At 54.2% G+C, this 19967-nt stretch overlaps 1 protein-coding gene across 1 annotated transcript; it reads left to right on the forward strand.

Moving 5' to 3' along the window:
* The first annotated feature begins 16112 nt into the window (after positions 1–16112).
* On the forward strand, positions 16113–19967 carry LOC120691685 (cold shock domain-containing protein 3-like). Its single transcript, XM_039974831.1, has 3 exons — positions 16113–16697; positions 18239–18439; positions 19325–19967. The coding sequence occupies exons 1-3, from the start codon at positions 16182–16184 to the stop codon at positions 19703–19705; spliced, it is 1098 nt and encodes a 365-aa protein (XP_039830765.1). The 5' UTR covers positions 16113–16181; the 3' UTR covers positions 19706–19967.

The raw sequence follows: 19967 nt of genomic DNA on the forward strand, positions 1-19967 counted from the left end.
GGGATGTCTGCTTCGAGCTTCTCGGCGAGGATGGTGGCGAACTCCTCCGCGGCTGCATCGGCTTCGTCCATGATGACCGACGCGGCGTCCGCATCCGCATCATCGGGAACGACGTACCCCGACGACACCCTCTGGAGATCCATGAGGTAGTGTGTCAAGGACACGGCGAGAGCCCGCAGGACACCGAGACGGAAGGTGCTCTTGGCGTGTTCGGCAACCCGGCCGCCTAGCGCACGCAGGCGGCTGATCACCGAACTGCCCGAGACAGCACCCTCCCCCTCGAGCTCTTGACACACGCTCACGGCGGTCTGCTCCAGCTCAGCAAACTCCATCTATGCCGCCGTGAGCGCGGTGTGGACCGCTTCCTTCGCTGCGGTCTCGTCCGCCACCTTTTGCCTCAGCTCTGAGTAAAGGAAATCGACATTAGCCACGAAAGAAAGCAAATCGACAAAAAATCAAAGGTACTCACCCGCCATGTTCTTCTGCGCTTCCTCCCTCTGGGTACGGGCGGCCTCTTCGGGCGAGGACAAGGAGGCTTCCTTCTCTCTAAGCGCGGCCCCCATGTTCTGGAGGGCCACCTCCTTCCCCTCGAGGGCCTCGCCCTTTTCCCGAAGGGTTCCGGTGAGCGCGACCACGGCCACCTCTTTATGGAGGAGCTCGGCCTTCTGCTGCTCGAGCGTCGCGCTGAGGCGCTGTAGCTCAGCGCTCTGCACCTCCGCCTCGCGAGCCCTCTCCTCGAGCGCCGTCCGAAGGCGCTGCAGCTCGGCAGCTTGTGCCTCGGCCTCCTGGGCCTTCTCCTCCGCTGCCGCCCTCTGGACGTCCCGCTCACCAGCAACCCGCGCCAGCTCCTCCTCCAGCGCCTGCTGACGCGCTCCCAGATCGGCCATTTTTGTATTGGCGCCGATGTTTTTGAGCACCAGCTCGGCGTTGTGTTGCCCGAGTTGGCACATCTGGGAGTACAGCCGGTTCATCTCGACGCTCTTTTGGCGCAAGATTTCCCTAAGCTGCTGCAAAGGGGGAGGGCATGGGTGAAGACGCGTAAAATCTAAAACCGAATCCGAGCAATTTCCGGGGGGAAATATTTACCTGGCTGACCTGGTAATCCGCATTCTGATGGAGCTGATAAGCGTGGTCGAGGGCCTGCAAGATCTCACGCCCGACGCCCATCTGCTTGTTCCAGGCCTCCTCTTCCTCCTGCTCCTTGCGGAGGAACTCCGAGGGGACTCCGGACGGGACGATCACCCCGAGGTGGCTCCCCTCAGACGCCCCTGCTTCGAGCACGCCCGCGCTGGCCGACGCGAACTCGGCGATGTGCGCGGCAGCGCTCGCCGCAGCAGCGGGGTCGAGGTCCATCGAATCCCCGTACTCCTCGCTGCTGTCCGGCAGCTCCACCACCGCTGTCACACCCCCTTGCGCCGTTGGCTGAGGCACTACCGCAACGGTACCCTCGTCCAGGGCCGCCGCGGGCCCCGGCGCAGGGGCTCCTTCCACCGTCAGCTCTTCTTGCGCCGTATCATCCTCTGCGACGCCCCCGCCCTCAGCCCTCGAGGGCTCGAAGATGAGGGTCTCCTCCACACGGTCGGCAGGGTGCTCCTGTGCGCCCCCACCGGTCTCTCCTTCCGTATCCGGTCGGGCGGCGCTGGCCGCGTCGTCCTGACCGGCCTCAACTTCGATGGCCGCCTGGGCAGCGCCACCGACACTGCCCTGGCCGGCCTCTTCGCCGGCTTCGGCCGCCTGAGCAGCCGCCTCGGCACCACGCTGGCCGGCGTCGCTCTGACCGGCGTCACCCTCCTCCCGGGCTTGCTGCGCTGCCTGGGCCCCTCGGGCCATGGCCTCCCGTAGCCTAGCGGCCGCCGCCTCGAGATCCACGGCGGGCTGGGGCTGCGGTGCCGTGTGCGGAGTGATGCGAGCCCTGGTCTTGAGAGCCTTGGCCGGGGCAAGCCGCACTGCATCCTTGGGAACGGCCCCGGGGCTGGAAGTCAAGAGACACGAGTTGAGCAGGACCAAGAAATCCACCAAATACGTAACAAAAAACGAAATCCAAAATACTTACCCAGATCGAGCACTCATGCTCCGCTTCCTCGTGGCGCTCCTTCGAGCCCGGGGCAGCGAGCTGTCCCTCGAAGACTGCCCCGAGGGCGCCCCCCTCGTGTCGGCCCGGTGGCTCGAGGCGGCCAGCACGGACGACTCCTCTCCCTCCGCAGCCTCGACGCCACGGATCAGCACCTCGGGCGCGGGCGTCTCCTCGCCGGCCGCCGGCGGGGAAGACTCCCGCGCCGCACCCTCAAGGGAGGGATTCGCCGATGGCCCCGCTACGGCCCTCGGCTCCTCTGGCGCCACGGTCGCTCCCTCTTCTTCGTCCCACAGGTAGAACGGTGGGGGGCTCGCGCCCTCCCCGTCCCTCCTCGGAGCGTGGTCCTCGGCATCCGAGGCCTCCTCCTCATCCTCCTCCGAGGACTCAGGTGTGGCGGGCCGCGCCTTCCCCTCCGCTCGAGCGAGCTTGCACGCCTTGTCGTGCCTCGCCTTCCTTTTCCTTTTCCTCTCGGCCTTCGTCTCCGCCGCGTCCTTCCGCCTCTTCATCTTCTCCGCATGGAGGCGATTAATCAGGCGCTGTTCTGGGACCGGGGGCCTCGAGGTGCCGCACCTCAACCCCTGTAAAACACACCAGAGACAGGGTCAAGAAAGGGGAACTATGCGACGCTCGACGAGTTTGAAGCCAAAACTTACCAGGGAAATATACCCCGGCTCGGGGCGCATCTTGATCCTCCAAAGATCCGCGGGACCTTGGGGAAACTCTGCCACCGTGTACTTCGCCCTCCGGGCGGCGTTGGTGTGGGAGAGAAGCTTGCTCGACGTCCTCGAGCCTTCGACCTTGCTCCCGGGGGTGAGCTCGAAAATCGGCAGGGCCCTTTCCACGAGAGGGATAACCCTCTGCCGGTGGAAGTTCGCGATGACGGCCGCTGCCGTCAGCCCCTTCTTCGCCAAACGCACCAGCGCGTCGGTGAGGCCCTCGAGCTTGGACTGTTGCGCTGGGGGCGACACCCCCCAGTCCCACTTCGGCGGTCGCTCCCGGAGAACTTTGTTGGTGAACTCCGGAAGCGCGCCCTTGTGGTTCCGAAGGTAGAACCACCCTCGGCTCCACCCAGCGTTGTTTGTCGTCATCTTGCTCGTGATGTAGAAGTTCCTCCGGGTCGGGCGGACGTGGAGCGTCAGGCCACCGGCGCGCGCGTACCGCCTCGGCTGGTTCCGCGCGTTCTCGACGAAGAGTTCGCCGCGGAACAGATGTATCCAGAGGTCCCAGTGGGCCTCGATGCCGAGGTACCCCTCACAGACGGCGACAAAGACCGCCGCCTGCGAGATGGAATTGGGGCTGAAATTGTGCAGCTCCACCTCGTAGTAGTCGCATAAGGCCCGCATGAACCTGCTGACGGGAACGCCGAAGCCCCGCTCGTGGAGGCGCACGAAGCTCACGACATAGCCTTGCGGGGGCTTCGGCTCGGTCTCGTCCGGGTGCGGGGAAATCCACGCCGGCGCCCCAAAGTCTGGGTTCCGTGGCAGCAGCCGGTCGGCGACCAGCCGCTCCAGGACCGCCACGGTGGCGGAGGACTTCCCCCACGGCAAGGGCTCCTGGATGTCCGACATGTCTTCGATTCGAAGGGGAATGTGGGAACGAAAGCTCTGGATGGCTAAGGTGCTTCTTTCTCCCTTCTCTCTCTCTCTCTCTCTCTCTCTCTCTCTCTCTCTCTCTCTCTTTCTCCTCTCCCTTCTTCCTTCCGCTCTTGGCTGCGGGCTCAGGATGCAGGGGACGCGGAGAAGGCGAAGCAGAATGAAGGCAAATGGCCAGGTGAACCCGGAACCTCCCCTTTCTCTTCATATTTATTCACCATGACGGGCGCATCCGTAGCCATGGCCCAAATCTACCGCATTGAAGGCGGTAGATTTTGCTATCGCTGACGGATGGGTCCCACGACCGCGGAATCTCCCACGCGCGCACGCGATAATAAATGCGGCATGGTAACCGGCGGGCGCGGCGCGACTGTTGCGCTATCCCATCCGTCAGCCGCCGCCCACGCCGCTTCATTTGCCCGAGGCGGACGTCTGAAAAGGCGCGCCCACGCCGTGCCGCCCAAATCGGGCCACGTCGCCCGCTACCGGCGGAAGCCCCGTGCGCGTGTGGCTCGCGGCTCTGCGACGTTTTCAGACCACGACGGAATATTCCTTCATAGGGGTCTCTCTACCCTCGAAGGAATCGCATTTCGAGGCCTTACTGATCAGGGGGTCGAAGCCTGGCCCTTCAGAGGGTTCGACAGGCGCCCCAGATCACCAGAGTCAGGGACTGCGGGGATGTGCCGTACAAGCTACCCTCGAACGCGGAGTTCGAGACATCATACGCAGTGTTCAAGGCCAGTCGAGGGTGCCTAGAAGGGGGATCCCATCGAGGGAGAGCATCGAGCTCTTGAACCCTACCGAATGGGTTCGAGCCCCGCCTAGTGAACCCTCGTGAGCGCTTTATGAGATGTGTCTACGGACCACGAGCCGACCCCTATCGAACGGGGCACGGACGTCCGCTTGAACAACCCGCTAATAGCTCACAGAAGCAGCCATGGCTCGCGGCCCGGGCATGGGTAGCATGGTGCGCTTCACCCCTCCTCCCTGCGGAAGGGCGACGAGGGTCGTAATCGAAGTCGAGGGTTCCCCTGAACGCCTTCACACGGGCCTGGGCTCGGGGGCTCCTCGCACACCACGGTTCAAACCACACCCTCGAGTAAGTCGACGACCGTCAATCGTGAAGGCTCCATGTGTCTAAACCAAACCCTCAGCTGTTGACGTGCGCTCTCCTGATGGTTAAGCTAAGCGCCGGACCACTGTACCAGCACAAAGAGTGCCGAGGCCGGCTGAAAGAGTGCCGATGCCGGCTGAAAAAAGATGCTGGGCAGCCGCTCCCATAAAGCTACACAGGGGGGCAGCGTTTATAGCCCTTGGACGTGCACAAACTCTCCTCCAAGGCCTCGGGGGCTACACCCGCGGGTGCGCTGACGCGCCCCCGCGAAGGTGACTTCACACATATTCGAGGGTCGTGACTCTATGTACACCCCTATACCCTCAGTGATTCTCCCCGCAGAGGGGGAAGGGAACTTTATTGCTCAATGCAAATAAAGATTACAAAGGGTCACCGGCGCGAAGCCATCGAAAGATACAAACACGTTGCCACCTACGTGGCAATTTTCCCTGTCTTGGGGAGGAGCGCGCGACGAAGAAAGGCACCGAGCCCCTAGCTGATGCAACAGCGAGGCTGCTAGGGATGCGAGAAGCGGCCCCCATGCCTCACGGGTCCAGCGAGACGCTCTCCTCGCAAGCCTTCTTCTAGCGTCTCCTCCACCGAAGACCACGTGGGGGGTCGAGCTGGCGAACAGCGCCCTCCGCACCGTCTCCCCAAGAGCAACCTTGTTGCCGGGGGGACGATGCGAAAAACAGCCGCCGGACCTGGCGCCAGCACCTCGGTCAGGCATCTCCATCCCTTCAGGCTAGGGGACATCGCAGAAGCATGACCCCACGGGCCCAATGCTCTTCTGCTGATCCCACTGAGCCTGGGGGATGGAGCGCACGCCCACTCCGGTCTTCCCCTACCACTCGCAAGCATTCTTCTAGCGCCAAAAACCAAAAAAAGCCAGGCCACCCCATCTGGGGGCCGGTCACAGAAAGGCAAAGGAAACATTACAAGATTTAGGCAATGCTGGAAGAAAGAGTCGGGAAGCTGGAGAAGAAGGGGAACCCCACGACCCCTATTTATAGCTGCGCCGGGCACAAAGCTTCAAGCTTGTCAAAAAGCGGAGGCTTGTATCGCCCGTGATGAAGCAACGCTCCACGAGCAAAGGATGTCCTCGGTCCCCGCGCCGAGACATGACCAAGCGAAATAAAGCGGAGCTGATCTCCTGGACGCTAAGCGGTGCAGCATCGGCTCTGGCCGGATGCCCTCGAACGGCGCACCGTAAAGCGACCAGGAACGCCGGGGCCAAGGCCCTACGTGCGGGACAGCGTGAGGGGAGCACTAGCTGCCAAGCAGCGGGCGCTACCATCACCCTGGCCCCCCCTCAGTGCGCGGACACGTCTTGTCCTTCAAACAATCAAACAAAGAGGCGCGCGCCTCGAAGCACTCCCCCCACGAGCGTACTACCCCGACCGGCGTGTTGTCACATCTGCTGGGCTGGCGCCTAGGCGCGTCTGGCGGGTGCGCGACAGTGACTGATCACGTCAAAAGGGAAATCACCGAATCACCCTTTGGCCGAATCCATTGACTCGACCAAAGCCTCGGGGGCTACTGTCGGGTGCCACAATTAGGGACACCCTAATCGGGGTACTAAGATCGCTCCAAAAATACAAAACACCTGTTAAAATAACTGGGCCACAAAGGCCCATGACCTACCTCCCATTCGGAAGAAAGGAAGGGACTCAAAGAAGCCCAGCGTGCGGCCATTCACATCCCCCTCGAACCCGCGGAACGATCTCCGCCTCGCTCGAGGGTCCCTCTTGGGCCCGACGGACAACCTCCACCTCGTTCGAGGGTAGCGGATCTGCCCTCGAGCAAGTGACTCATCTCCGCCTCGCTCGAGGCCACCCCTCGGCACAAGGGACAAACAGCCCCGCCGCCCTAACGCTCGCCGTACGAAGGCATTAAAAGCCAGCCGCTCCACCATGGCTCAAAGGACGGGCGGCGTCAGGCCGCCACTCCCACAGTAGATGTGACCAGGGTCCCATCCGCTGACTCTGGTCATCACTCCGCCATCCCGGACACTGTAGCAGCGCCTTGGGACCTGCGACGCGGGACAAGACAGGCTCGGTACTATTCCCGCCGACCTTCCGGACCCGCCCCCCCACTGAGAAAGGGGTCCGGCGACGTCACGTGTCCCCCGGACTTTCTAGTGTGCACACGCGCACTCCGACAGGGGGTCCGGGGCCGACTCGCGACATTACTACCGCCGGGGCACTGCAGGACGACCGGCGCCATCCCCGCGGGACCAAGGACGAAATCCAGGACAACAGCAACATGCGCCGCCTTCCCACAGTGTACTTCCTACAGTGTTCGACCACTGTACCCGCGATTCGGGGGAAAACGACGACATCCGCGCCCAACACTCGTGTACGCCGCCCCCTCCTTGTGACTATTAAAGGAGGAGGCGGACCCCCTTTAAACCTCTCTAGGCTCTAACTGGACTCTAGTCTGCTGGGTCTCTCTGGTTTCTATCTCCCAAGAGAACTCTCAGCACTACTGAGCACTCATCTCAACCGACTCCGCTCCTAGCAGAGACTTGGGAGCTTCCCTCCCTCTCTCGCCTCGTTTGTACCCCCTACTACAAGCACTCCGGGTGCAAGATAATACAGTGCCCTCGCACACCCCCTTTGCTGGACGTACGGCCCCGCGGCCGGAACCAGGATAAACCGTGCGTTACTGTGATTGCCTCTTGCATCATCATCTGGGACGAGGAAACACGCAGTATTTACTAGTTGGGATCCAGGCCCCCGGGTCGGGACACCGACACAAACCCAAGGACCAGCCGGCTGAGGAGCCTGACGTCCGCCGGAGCCCCCTTGTGGCGCGACCTGCTGCTGGTTGCGCCCGCCGCCGCCACTGCCGTCACGCCCACCTTTACTGCCCTTGCCCCCCTTGCCTTTGCCACCGCCCCCACGGTTCGAGGACGCAGAAGAGGTGGACCGGCAGGACGGCGACGTGCAGGAGGAGGTGGTGGAGGCGGCAAGGGCTAAGGCCGAGGCCTCCTTGCCCTTGGTGCCAAGCGAAGTTCCTTAACGAGGAGCATGTTCGTGGCAGACTTGAAGTCGGGAAGTGGCGACGTGTTGGCGATGATGTCGGCAGTGGTGGCGAAGCGGGGGTTGATGCCGCGCAGGAGATTGAGCACAAGCTGGGGGCGGTGATGGCGTGACCGACCTCCCGGAGGGCGTCGGCGATGTGCTTCATCTGCTGAGCGTAGGCGTCGACGGAGAGGTCGCCCTGGGACATGTAGTGGAATTCCTGCCCGAGGATGACAACACGAGACTCCTTGTTCGCCTGGAACAGGGCCTCGATGGAGACGTACAGGGCGCGCGCATCTTGATCGAGCTCCATGGCGAGGTCGAGGACGGTGTCGTCGACGGAGCCGTACATCCAGCCGCGGATGCAGGCGTCGGGCTGAGACCACGTGGGATCAGCCGGGCGCGCGGCCTCCGTGCCATCGATGTGGACGAGCAACCCGTACTTGGCGCAGAGGGTGGTGAAGAATGCCTTCCACTTGGAGTAATTGGGACGCTCGAGGCTGAGAGCAATCGACACGTGCTGTTTCACGTTGACGGAGGCGTAGGCGGCGTAGAAGGGAGGAGCAAGTGCATCCCCCAAGGCACCGGAGGACTGGGAGCCCAGGACGCCGGAGGTGGCGGAGGCAGCCGAAGAGGACGTCATGGCGGCGCGGCGCCGGATCAGATGCGTGGCCGGGGCGGCGCGATCGGAGCGGAGGCACGACAGTAGCGGGTGGCCAAGGCGGTGGCGTGGCTACAGGGCGGCGGCGCGACTAGAGTCGGGCGGCCTGGTGGTGCGGTGGCACACGCCCTAGGGCAGGACGCACAGGCTGTGGAGGTGCGCCGGGCAGAGGGCGGCGGCGCCGAGAGATGAGAAGCGGAAGAGAGGAGGGGAACCCTAATTAGGAACCCGAAACTCGTGATACCATGTAGAGAAACAACGCACACCCAATCATGGGGGGTGACCTTCATTATATAGCCTAAGGCGGCTAGGGTTACAACGAGTACAGGGCCAATGGGCCAACACGCCTAATGTGAGCTGTATGTTACAATTACATTCTAACACTCTCTCGTCCTATATAACTCTCTCCTCCAATTTTCTCATCATATCAGCAAAATTGATAAATGTGGTATAGAATTTAACACTATGAAACTCTATCGAGACTGGGGTAATAGATGTGGTCGTATTGCTAATTCATTCTCCAGCACTTCTTCGGTAGTACCAGCTTCACCAGTGTTGTAGTTGTAGCAATCACCTTTAGGTTAGTTTTGGAGAGCCTGACAACGCCGCCGCCGCTTCATCCCCCTCCTGCCCTCCTCAGTTGGCATCGTCGTGCCCTGAGCTAGCCCCTCAAAACCCGGACGCTACCCGCGGTTCTTTGCGAAAATTCGGACGCTCGAGCCTTTCCCTCCCCCTTGCCATCTACCTCAAGTCCATGTCGTACATGGACGTGAAGATGCGGCGGAAGAAGGATGCGTCGTTCGATGTTATCCCTGTGCTTTCCCACACGCGTGACCTCCGCCCACCAGGATGACGATGACGACAATGTAGAAATGTGTTTGATAAATTACTCTACATTGTTTTGTGGATGTCATGAAATAATATCTTCCTATTCTCCAATGTATTTCTTTGACGTCATTCTTTTTTTATATTGACATGATTGCTTATAAAATAAAACAAGTAGTCTCTGAAAAAAATTATTTACTCAAGTATCCAAGTGCCATTCTTGAATGTGGTATGCTGAAAAGATGGGCAATGCCATTGTAGATGTGTTGGTACACTGGAGATGTGTGAATAGGAGAATGATTGAACGTAAGTTGGTAGATGCCAACCTCACACTTTATCACATATGACATTTGTTTTGCTTTTATTTTTCCAAATGCTTAGGTTGCAAAGGGTTAAAAGAAACTATATCTTCTTTCTCACGATACATAGGTGCAAGTGACGTCGGATGATACCTCAAAGTTGGGAGCGTGGTTCTATGATGCAGTCAAGCTCAACATTAACTGAGGTTATTTGTGATGCCTAACCAAACTATCTTGTTGTGTTTCTTGTAAGTCAGGTAACTCGAAATTGTTTGTTGAACCAAATGTTTCTGAAGCTTACCACAATTCTAAGCAATTTAGGTTCATATGCAAGTTATCTTGGCCTGAACAAGTTGTTATCTATTATTGGTTTTGCGAGATAGCCCTTGAATTTTTGCACCCCTCAAGTTTGATAAGAAAGTTATGAAATTCCTACCACAATCGAAGATGTGTTTCTCCTATTTACCTGGCTTGTTTTTTTCGAGAATGTCGGGGGGGGGGGCGAGTTGCCCCACCTTTTCATTGATCGAAGAAACTTGGCACAGGGCCAAAGCAGAAGTTTACAGGGGGGAGCACATGGTTGTCCAGACTGGACAAGCTGCTCCAAAAAAGGAAAAGAATGGCTACGCCATTAGGGCACTCAAAACATGAGAGCGCCAGGTACATAGGTGTAGTTTAAGAGTATGATCACGGAAGCGGTGCGACCATGTGTCAATGTCAGTCGCAATAAGCCGGAGAGTCGCCGCCGTAGAGGTTTCAAGGGACCTGAAAACTACGTCATTGCGGCGGTTCCAGATACGCCACAGGATAATAAGAAGAACATCATCCCAAACGTCAGCCGGAAGGTGCTGGGGGTAATGGCACATCCAAGGGGAGGCAGTCGTAGCACCCCTCGTCCCAATGGAGAGCGCCAACCAAATGTCTAGGGCACTGCCACACCCGTAGAAGAGATGTTCTGCAGATTCAGTCGGGGTCGAGCAGGAAGGGCAGGAAGCGTCTTCATCATGCACAATGTGCTTGTAGAGGAGGTTGGCTCGAGTCGGCAGCCGGTCGTTGCAGAACAGCCAAGCGAAGAACTTCACCTTGGATGGAATCTTTGTCGCCCAAATATGCTCACCATTGGGATCGAGTTCTCCAGCTGTAGCCAGGTACCTGTAAGCAGAAGAAGAAAAGGTCGCATCTTCGCGATCCCAGGTCATGACACGTACATCCGTTTCAGCAGTGAGAGCTAGGCCAGCGATGAGCCCCCTCAGGGAGGCGAGTTCAAGGCTAGCCACAGTACTGAGCCGTGGTCGAAGGTTGAGGTTTAGGGATGGTTGAAGAGCAGAAGCCACAGAGTAAAAAGGACGGACCACATGGGAGAAGAGAGCTGGGAAATGGAGGTAGAGTGGACCATCAGGGAGCCAATTGTCAAACCAGAAAGAGGTGGAGGTGCCGTTACCCACTAGAACATGGGTAAACACACGGTACCGCTGGAGCTCGGCAACCACGATGTGTCGGAGGAAGGAGTCGTCTGGGAGACCATCCCCAAGGTCACAGTTGATGTCACGAAGAATCCAATCGCGCCATGGTAAAGGATCTAAGAGGTGGAGCTTGTGGACAAATTTGAGAAGCAAACAATGATTTTGGGTAGCAAAGTCTTTAATTCCGAGCCCACCTTCAATCTTAGGCAGGCAAACTTTGTCCCAAGCGATAAGGCAACGAGCACCCGAGCAGGTTTCCTCACCGGTCCAGAGGAAGGCGCGGCGACGGCGGTCAATGGCATCAATGATGCCTTTTGGGAGTAACAGGGAGGACATCCAGTAGACGGGGAGGCTGCTAAGGACAGCATTGGTGAGCACGAGTCGGCCACCAGTGGAAAGCAATTTTCCTTTCCATCCTGCGAGGTACTTGTCACATTTCGCAATAAGCGGATGGAAATCAGCATTGCGCAGTTTGGTAGCGGAGAGGGGGAGCCCGAGATAGGGCTGAGGGAAGGAGGATATTGGGCAACCTAGGATATCGGCAACGACAGTGAAGTCGCTCTCGTCCATGTGCATGGGAATGAAAGTGGACTTGTGGTAATTAATGCACAGCCCAGTGGCAGCAGCAAAGTCATCAAGGACGCCCTTGAGGATGGAAGCAGCAGGAGGACTACCACGGAGAAGAATCAGTGTATCATCCGCGTACTGAAGGACATGACAGGGAAGGGAGGGAACGAGTGGATGTTTTAGCACGGCTGATTTGGCAGCAATGAGTTTTTTCAAAACATCAGCTACTATGATGAAGAGGTATGGTGAGAGTGGGTTGCCTTGACTGAGGCCACGTTTGCACTTGAACCAACGGCCAGGGATATTGTTCAAAAGAATTGAGGTGCGACCAGTGGAGAGGAGTGAGTTGATCCAAAGACGCCAACGATCGTCAAAGCCGTGGACTTGAAGGATTTTGTCGAGGCTCTCCCAACAAATTGAGTCGAAAGCTTTTTGGAAATCGATTTTGAGAACAATGGTGGGGGATTTGCGACGATGGCAACAGCTAAGAAGCTCGGCGGCATACACAAAGTTTTCGGAGATGCAACGCCCTTTGATAAAATCTGTCTGATCAGGGCCGACAAGGAGGGGGACAAAAGGCTGCAGTCTATTAGTGAGGACTTTCGCAAAGGATTTCACAAGAGTGGTTTGGAGTGAGATTGGACGGAAGTTTGCAGCTGAGCGGGCACCATCTTTTTTGGGGAGGAGGACAAGGAAGGCACGGTTCAGGCCGTCAAGCGAGAGCTCATGGGAGAAGAACTTGGTGAAGATATCGTGAACATCAGGGAGGACGAGGTTCCAATAGGTCATAAAGAAGCTGGGGCCGAAGCCATCTGGACCGGGACTGGAGTTTGCATTCATACCGTGGAAGGCGCTGCTAATCTCAGATGTTGAGAAAGGGAGAGAAAGGGCACTAGGGTCCCACGTGTCCTGATCAGCATAAAGCTCGGCGAGGTCAAAGTTCCAGGAAGCGGGAGAGGAAGAACCAAGAAGGTTGGCATAGTAGGAGAGAAGGATAGTTGCTTTCCCATTATGGTCAGTGACTTCACGGTCGTCCTCTTCCAGCAATTGGATGGTATTTTTGCGCATACGGTGGGACGCATGGACATGGAAAAACTTAGTATTCTCATCCCCCTCGACGGCAACACGAAGTTTGCTGCGCTGCTTCCAATAAGCGACTTTTTCCATGATTGCGAGTTCAAGGGAATCGATCGCCAAGGTGCGCAAGTGTGCTTCAGCCCCACCAAGCGGTCTCTCTTCCTCGAGGAGGTCGAGAGCATCAATGATGGCTTTGCAATCGCGCTCGCGCTGCCGATGGGGGCTGATGCGGCGGACCCAGAGTTTACATTTTTGACGGCATTTTTTTAATCTCCCAACAATGCGTTTTGCTGGGTCATGATGGCTAAAAGAGCCCCAGGAATTGGCGATCAGATGGCGGAATTCTTCATGGAAGGACCATGAGCGGTCGTAGCGGAAGCAGGAGGGGCGCGGGATTGCGGTGGTGACATTGACAAGCAAGGGGACGTGATCGGACATAAAACGGGTAAGAGAATTGAGGGTGGTTTTGGGATAGGTGGCGCTCCAAATTAGATCAACGAAGACACGGTCTAGTCTGACGAGAGTTGGAGTTTCACGCTTGTTGCTCCAGGTATAGGCGCGGTCTCTGAGTGGGATTTCGATGACACCCAGATCGTTAAGGGAGTCGTTGAAAAGAGACGCTTCATGCATGGAGAAGTTGGTGTTGTTTTTGTCGGCGGGAGAGCGGGTGAGATTAAAATCACCATGAAGGATCCAGGGAGTATCATGTGGGGGGACAGGGAGCGGAGTTCAGAAAAGAAGTGTGTTTTATCTGCAGAGGGTGCATAAATATTTGTGACGTGCAGGGAGGATCCATCGAGATTAAAGGAGAGAGTAACAGAGAGGATGTTGGCTGTCCTGGTGACCGAGATGAGGGAGAAAAGGTTTGGATCCCAGGCAGTGATCACGCCGCCGGCGGCACCGATTGAGTCAAGGATGCAGTGAGAGCTTAGGCGAGAAGGAAGGAAGCTCCGGGTTTTACGGCTGTCAGGAGAAGAGAGTTTAGTTTCTTGAAGACAGGCGATAGCCACCTGCATAGACAACAGTTCAGATAGCACAGAATCACATTTGCTTTGCTCTCCCAGACCCCTGACATTCCAGGAGCAGCAGGAAAAGGATCGACAATTAACCATAAAGCAGGATGAGCTCCAATAAGTAAGCTAGAAAGGGCCATCTATTAGGAATCTCAGTAACAAGACACAGAGTGACAGTACTGAAAAACAGGGGAGCACTACACATGCTCGAGAAGTCAAGGCCACGGCTACAAGACCAGAAGAAGTACCAACGAAGGAAAGATAAAAGGAGGAGAAAAAAACTGCAGTTCATCCGACTGCACACAATGCTAGAGGGCGCACACATGCTCTAGGAGGGGGGGCAGGTGCCAAAAGCAGGCGAGCCCGGCCGATAACAGTGCCACGGGCCGGGAGCCACAAAGAGGCGGTGAAGCTTCATTAGCGGCGCGGGATGACCACCGCGTCCAGCTCCTGAAGGCGACGGCGAGCAATGCAGGAGCGACCCATCTTGCGCAGCTTGGAGACGGGAATGGCACTTGGGGCAGGGCGATGGAGGATCCCAGACTCCACCATCGCTTCAGAGAGGGAGCGTGAAACACCAGACATGTTGAGCTTGGCTTCCTTCACACGGGACGCCTTGTCAACCGCACCCACATACACAGCGGGCTCCTTAGCAGCAAGGCGCGCACTGCGGCGCTCTTTGTGCACGCTGTGCAGGATGCGGCGCTTGCGCCCGCGCATCTTGCGGCGCGAGAGCTCGTGGAGCTCCACGTCCTCCTCTACAGCAGGAGCTGGCTGCTGCAGCGGAGACAGGCGGGGGCAGAACTCCATCGTCATCGGGCCTAGCTCACCGACATATCCCCCGTCGCCACAGGGGAGATCGATGGTGGCGCAGGCAAGAGCTCGGGGTAAAGTTGCGACCTGCTCAGAGAGCTGACGGGTGCGGATGCGAAGAAGCAGCATTGCCCGGAGGTAGGAAAGGTGCATCGCTGAAAATGAACAAGGGCGGGTGAGAAAGCAAAGGAAGGAAAAGAAAAGGGAGAGGGGGACACGAGGTAGACGTGGCTGACCTTGCGTACGAGTGCGGAATGAAGCGGGGCCGTACTCCACCTGGCTTGTGAGTTGTAGAATATAAAAACTGATAAACAAATCACATAATTTGCTATTCTGTGGTATCTAATAGTTGGCAGAGTGGAGTATACCTCTTTATTTGTGGTCTATGTCTAGCTACTCAGTTTTGTTTATGTTTATGTTTATCATGTAGCATTGGATGATTGCACTTGAATTTGTCATCCTATGTCAAACTAGTAATTTTTTATCTCCATGTTCATTCACATTCATGATGATTAGTTTTCTATGTTGTAGATAGACCGATACCTTTTGGCGATAAGTGAAAAAAAACCCCAAAGAAAAATATAGATTAAAATTGTATCAGATGCAAATAGACAAATAATTTGGGCGTGTAGTTAGATCCTATACATGCAGATCAGACAAAGATATCAATCCAAAGCATAATGCTATTAGTTTTGTGTTCCCTGTGATCTTGGCACAAATATGGTGCCAAGTTTATTTATTATAGAAAACGAGACACTGGCAACATGTGTACACAATGGTCATTGTATTGTAATTTGGTTAACCTTCGTGGATCTAATTTTGCGTGTGTTTTCTAATCCAACTCATAGTCACAAAATTCCTAGATCAATGGTGTTAAGGAATAGGGTATGATCCTAGCCGGAGGTTTTTATAAGTCGGGAACCAAAATGATCCCGCGATCTGAGGACAGGATCAACGTTCACAGATCTAGGGACGGACGGACGGTACCATGATCCGACTAATGTTGGCTCTTCATCTAAATTACTTGCTTTTGCATTTCACGGAGAATTGGAGTAAAAATGTTGGGGGTCAATTCTTCAAGAAAATCGTTGTACATAGATCACGAACGTCTGATTTCGTTTGGTCGAGTGATGCACCCGTGTTTTCCGGTGGTCTCTGTGGTGTTCACAAAATGGACTGGATCCTTTTAACACCTTGTAATTCATGAAGAACATAAGTACATAAGGAAATTAGATTTGCACTTGTAAGTATTGTAAACAGTTCAACTTAGTTTCTCAAATCTACAATTTTGCCAGTTTCTAAGTTGTTTTGTTCAATACAATTTTTTTATTGAATACAGTTTTGTTGTGTTCTTGATTTAAAAAAAAAGGGGGGGAAAGGGATATCAAAATTGGCCAGGGTTTCAAAATACCCAGGATACACCAAAATCCTTCTCGAGTCAGCCCACGGCCCACTACGTGAGAAAATGGTCGTCTCCCCACACCTCACTTTTTCATCCCCTCAAAGCGGCGCGCACCGTTTCGAGTTCCCCGCCCCCAAACCATCCCCAAAACTCAGACGACACAGCCCCCGCCCCCGCCCCCGCCCCCGCCCCCCGTCCCGTCCCGTCCGCCTCCGGTGCCGCGCCCCACCCCCACCGCCCTTCTCGACCACGACCATGTCGGTGGTCGACGTGGACGACGACGACGAGGGCTTCCTCCAAGCCCTCGACGCGGCGGAGGCCGCCGCGCTTGACTCCTCCAAGCGCCGCCGCCTCTCCACCACCTCCTCACCGACGCCCGCCACTCCCCCCGCCGCCTCTGAGGGGTCCTACCTGTCTGCGCTCAAGGGAAGCCACAGCTCGGTCTGGCAGCAGCAGCAGCAAGCGCTGACCTACGCGCACAAGCGGCCCGACGGCTCCAAAACCCTAGCCGCGGGTACCGGGGGGACCCAGGTAGCGAGCGGATCGTGCTTCAAGTGCGGAGACCCCGGCCACTGGGCCAGGGAATGTCCCCAATGGGTTCCGACTACTGGGGGAGGGGGTGTAATCGGCTGTGGCGCCGGCGGAGGGTATGTGAATGCGGGTGGGGAGGTGGAGGAGAAGGCGTGCCCCTGCGGCGCCGGGAGCTGCCTCGTGCTTACTTCCAACACGCCCAGGAACCCCGGGCGGAAGTTCTACAAGTGCCCAATACGGGTGAGTATTTCGGACCAGCTGATCACAGGACCCTTACCCTGCAATTACTTGCTCCAAAGCTGCTGGTCCAAATGCTAAGTTGTTTGGTCTGGCGTGTGGATGCTGTAATAACTTTGATGTACTTGTTAGTTTTTATGGTCTCTTCAGGATGACCATTGACCTCTAACGATTTTGGGTCCCCTCCCTAGCTGATCGAAGTTGTGGTGTACTGTGGCAGTCCGGCAGTGGGGCCTGTAGATTTAGATTTACTGCTCCACAGTTAGGAGTTAGGACCAACAATTAGTCCTTAGATGATGTTTACCTTCGTTTCCCGGTATATTACTACATTTCACAATATTTATATTTTCTTCAACATGCATACTGAAGATGCATAAAATTAAGTAATGTGTAACAGATTGTATTCTTAATACAAAGATGCGCAGCTCTCCTGCGTATTTGATAGAAAAAAACAGATTGTACCAATATGAATCCAATTAACCTACTTGTCTCTATTATAGAGATGGAGAATTGTAATGTCTATCAAAATTCTATGTGACTATACCTCTCAGATTGTGTGCTGGACCATTATCATTAAATGAATGCAGTAATGCTATGGCAGTACAATCTTCTGCACTTGTTGGTCCTTAATCAATGCGTGGTTTTGTTTGTCTGGACTCTGGACGCTTGCCCATTCTTGGTTTTGGAGGTTTCTTTGTCTGGTTTTCTCCCTGGAGGGAGTGGGAACATGATTGGAAGCTTTACTATAGGAACAATGGTTCAGGGATACTGTATCACACATTGCTTTTGTTATATTGTAGTAGCACTTGAAACTGATTATTTTCATTAGATTATCTTATAATTTATATGCTTATTGCTTAAACAGTTTGGTACTCTTATTTAGATGGCCGCATCTTGTTAGTTGCTTAGCATTACAACTTAGTGTATCTTTGTATTATTGAAATGATTTTTCGGGCTGTATCATTCATGTCTCACCTCTATAACTGTTGACATTTCTGCCACTTGAAAGTACCAACTCAGTTTGCTTTTCAAAAAATTAACCAGCCATATTTAGTTATTTACTCCTTGATCAAATACAGGGAGTTTCTTTTGAGGATTTAGATATCAGTTGACTGTCTGGCTCTATAAAAAGGTGCAGCAATACATAAAATAAGTTTATTGTTTCATTCTACTTTTATCATAGTTGCATGGGAATCAGATTATCATAATAAGATGTCTCTTGCTGATATAATCCATAATTGACCACCAAGAGACAAAGGTCATATACACATATGCATGTGGATTAGGTATGTTGTGTGTGGTTGCAGTGTTCCACTGTGTTATTCAATTGCTTACTAATATCTGAAAAGATGTGCTGGTCAAAGGCAGTTTTGATTTATTGGATGATATATACATGCACATGCAATATTGCAGTTACATATTGTAATATAAATGGACATCTGAATCTGAGGCAATATGAAAGGCAACTTTATTCTTGTTTCCATTTGATTTTCTTGTTTTTAATGATTTATGCTGATGTTATTTACTTATTTTCTGACGATAAGGACAATGGGGGTTGCAACTTCTTTGAGTGGTGTGATGCTCCATCTCCCGGCCCTGCAAATGCTCGAAGTAATCCTGTTTTTCAGTCAGAGACATCAGCAACAGATATGCTTTGCCCATGTGGTGCTGGAGCTTGCTTAGTTCTGACCACGAAGACAGGGAAAAATGTTGGGAGGCAGTTCTATCGCTGCCCAGCAAATCAGGTAAACTCAGCATTTTTGTTTTGATGTGCCCACACTTCCTGATTAAATGATATTTTACAAAAACCACATAGTGTTTTATGTTGGTTTGCTTCTCTATATGAAGCAAGTTGCTTAATGATAGCGTCGAACATCTGCAGCTGTCCCTCCTTTCTGAATATGAGTAAAGAGTAATTGTGTATTTTTTGTTGCAGTATATCACTGTTATCACTACCATAGATGAAAGATTATTTGTGGTTTGGATAGTAGGTTGGGAGTATTGAATTTTCAACTGCTTACCTTGTAAAAACCTTCTGTAGACATTGTACCACATTCCTTGATCTCGTTCGTCGACCCAGTTATGTCCCAGGAACTTGGTTGCTTTGCAGCCATGTCGTGGGACCAGAATTAAGGATCTTAACAACTAGTATTGTCATGTTTCTATGGCATGTTTGCTTTGCATACTGAAAATGGCCAGTATATCACACTAACTAAATGCTAGCATTGTGCTCTTACAGGCTTACACTCAACCAGAACTAGGGGTCTTAACAACCTAATGTATTGTCATGTGCCAATGGCATGTTTGCTTTGCATACTGAGTTACTGACAATGGCCAGTTTTTGCACTGAATAAATGCTATATGTACCTTTAAAAAAAAAAAAGTAAAGCGATTGTTCCTAGTTCCTAGTTCTAGATATTGTTCCTTTTCTCTTAGTGGAGCACTTTGTTATATTTGTATCTTCATGCACAACAACTGATGCTGGTATACCATCAGTTGTATTTTAACTCGATGTGATATTCCATGTTCCTTTTCATCTTTTCCTTTATTAGTTTTATAATCTAGCCACCTTTTTTTTCTAACTTGGCATTTCATGTATCTTTATGGTGTGATTGGGACTAATCACCCAGGGTGGCGGCTCTTGTGGCTTTTTCAAGTGGTGTGACGATCAACAGCCCAGGGTAGGTGCACCACTGCAAGCTTCACCGCAGTACCAAACTGATGCTATGTCATGCATCCAAAACTCTAGCAAGGGGAGCTCCTCATCCTGCTTCAAGTGCGGACAGGAGAACCACTGGGCGAGAGACTGCCCGAATCAATCATCGGATCCTTATCCTGACAGGGGTGGGAGAACACTTACTTCGGCGAGCTCGCCTGATGGGTGCTTCAAGTGTGGTAAGACTGGTCACTGGTCCCGTGATTGCCCAACCTCGAATAGTGGTGGTGGTACCGGTGCCAGCCGTGCCAAGTCGTCTTCTGCTTTGGGCTTGTGGAATAGTCAGAGATACTGATAGCAAGCTCCTGTGAACTCAATTGAACTGACATGGACATGCTGTACGAAACTTGGACAAATGCCCTGGACACGTGTTGCTTAGGTATGTGATCATGCCGATGCCTTTTGCTGCTCTATATTATGTAAGGGATCAACTGTGGCTGTTAGTCTGTCTTAATCCTGCTTTCATTCCGTGTCGAACTCGGGTCTACTGTTTTATCTACTCTAGGAACTTCCACTTGCCAGTATAAGAAAGACTCTTGGTATTCTGTTTGTCGTCA

Source organism: Panicum virgatum, chromosome 9N (assembly GCF_016808335.1).
Source record: "Panicum virgatum strain AP13 chromosome 9N, P.virgatum_v5, whole genome shotgun sequence".
Lineage (NCBI taxonomy): Eukaryota > Viridiplantae > Streptophyta > Magnoliopsida > Poales > Poaceae > Panicum > Panicum virgatum.

Bases quoted from the DNA above. Each gene is read 5' to 3' on its own strand.
- LOC120691685 (XM_039974831.1), top strand. From the start codon at position 16,182: ATGTCGGTGGTCGACGTGGACGACGACGACGAGGGCTTCCTCCAAGCC. The intron at 16,698-18,238 runs GTGAGTATTTCG...TCTGACGATAAG, and splicing joins TCTACAAGTGCCCAATACGG to GACAATGGGGGTTGCAACTT. The intron at 18,440-19,324 runs GTAAACTCAGCA...CTAATCACCCAG, and splicing joins ATCGCTGCCCAGCAAATCAG to GGTGGCGGCTCTTGTGGCTT.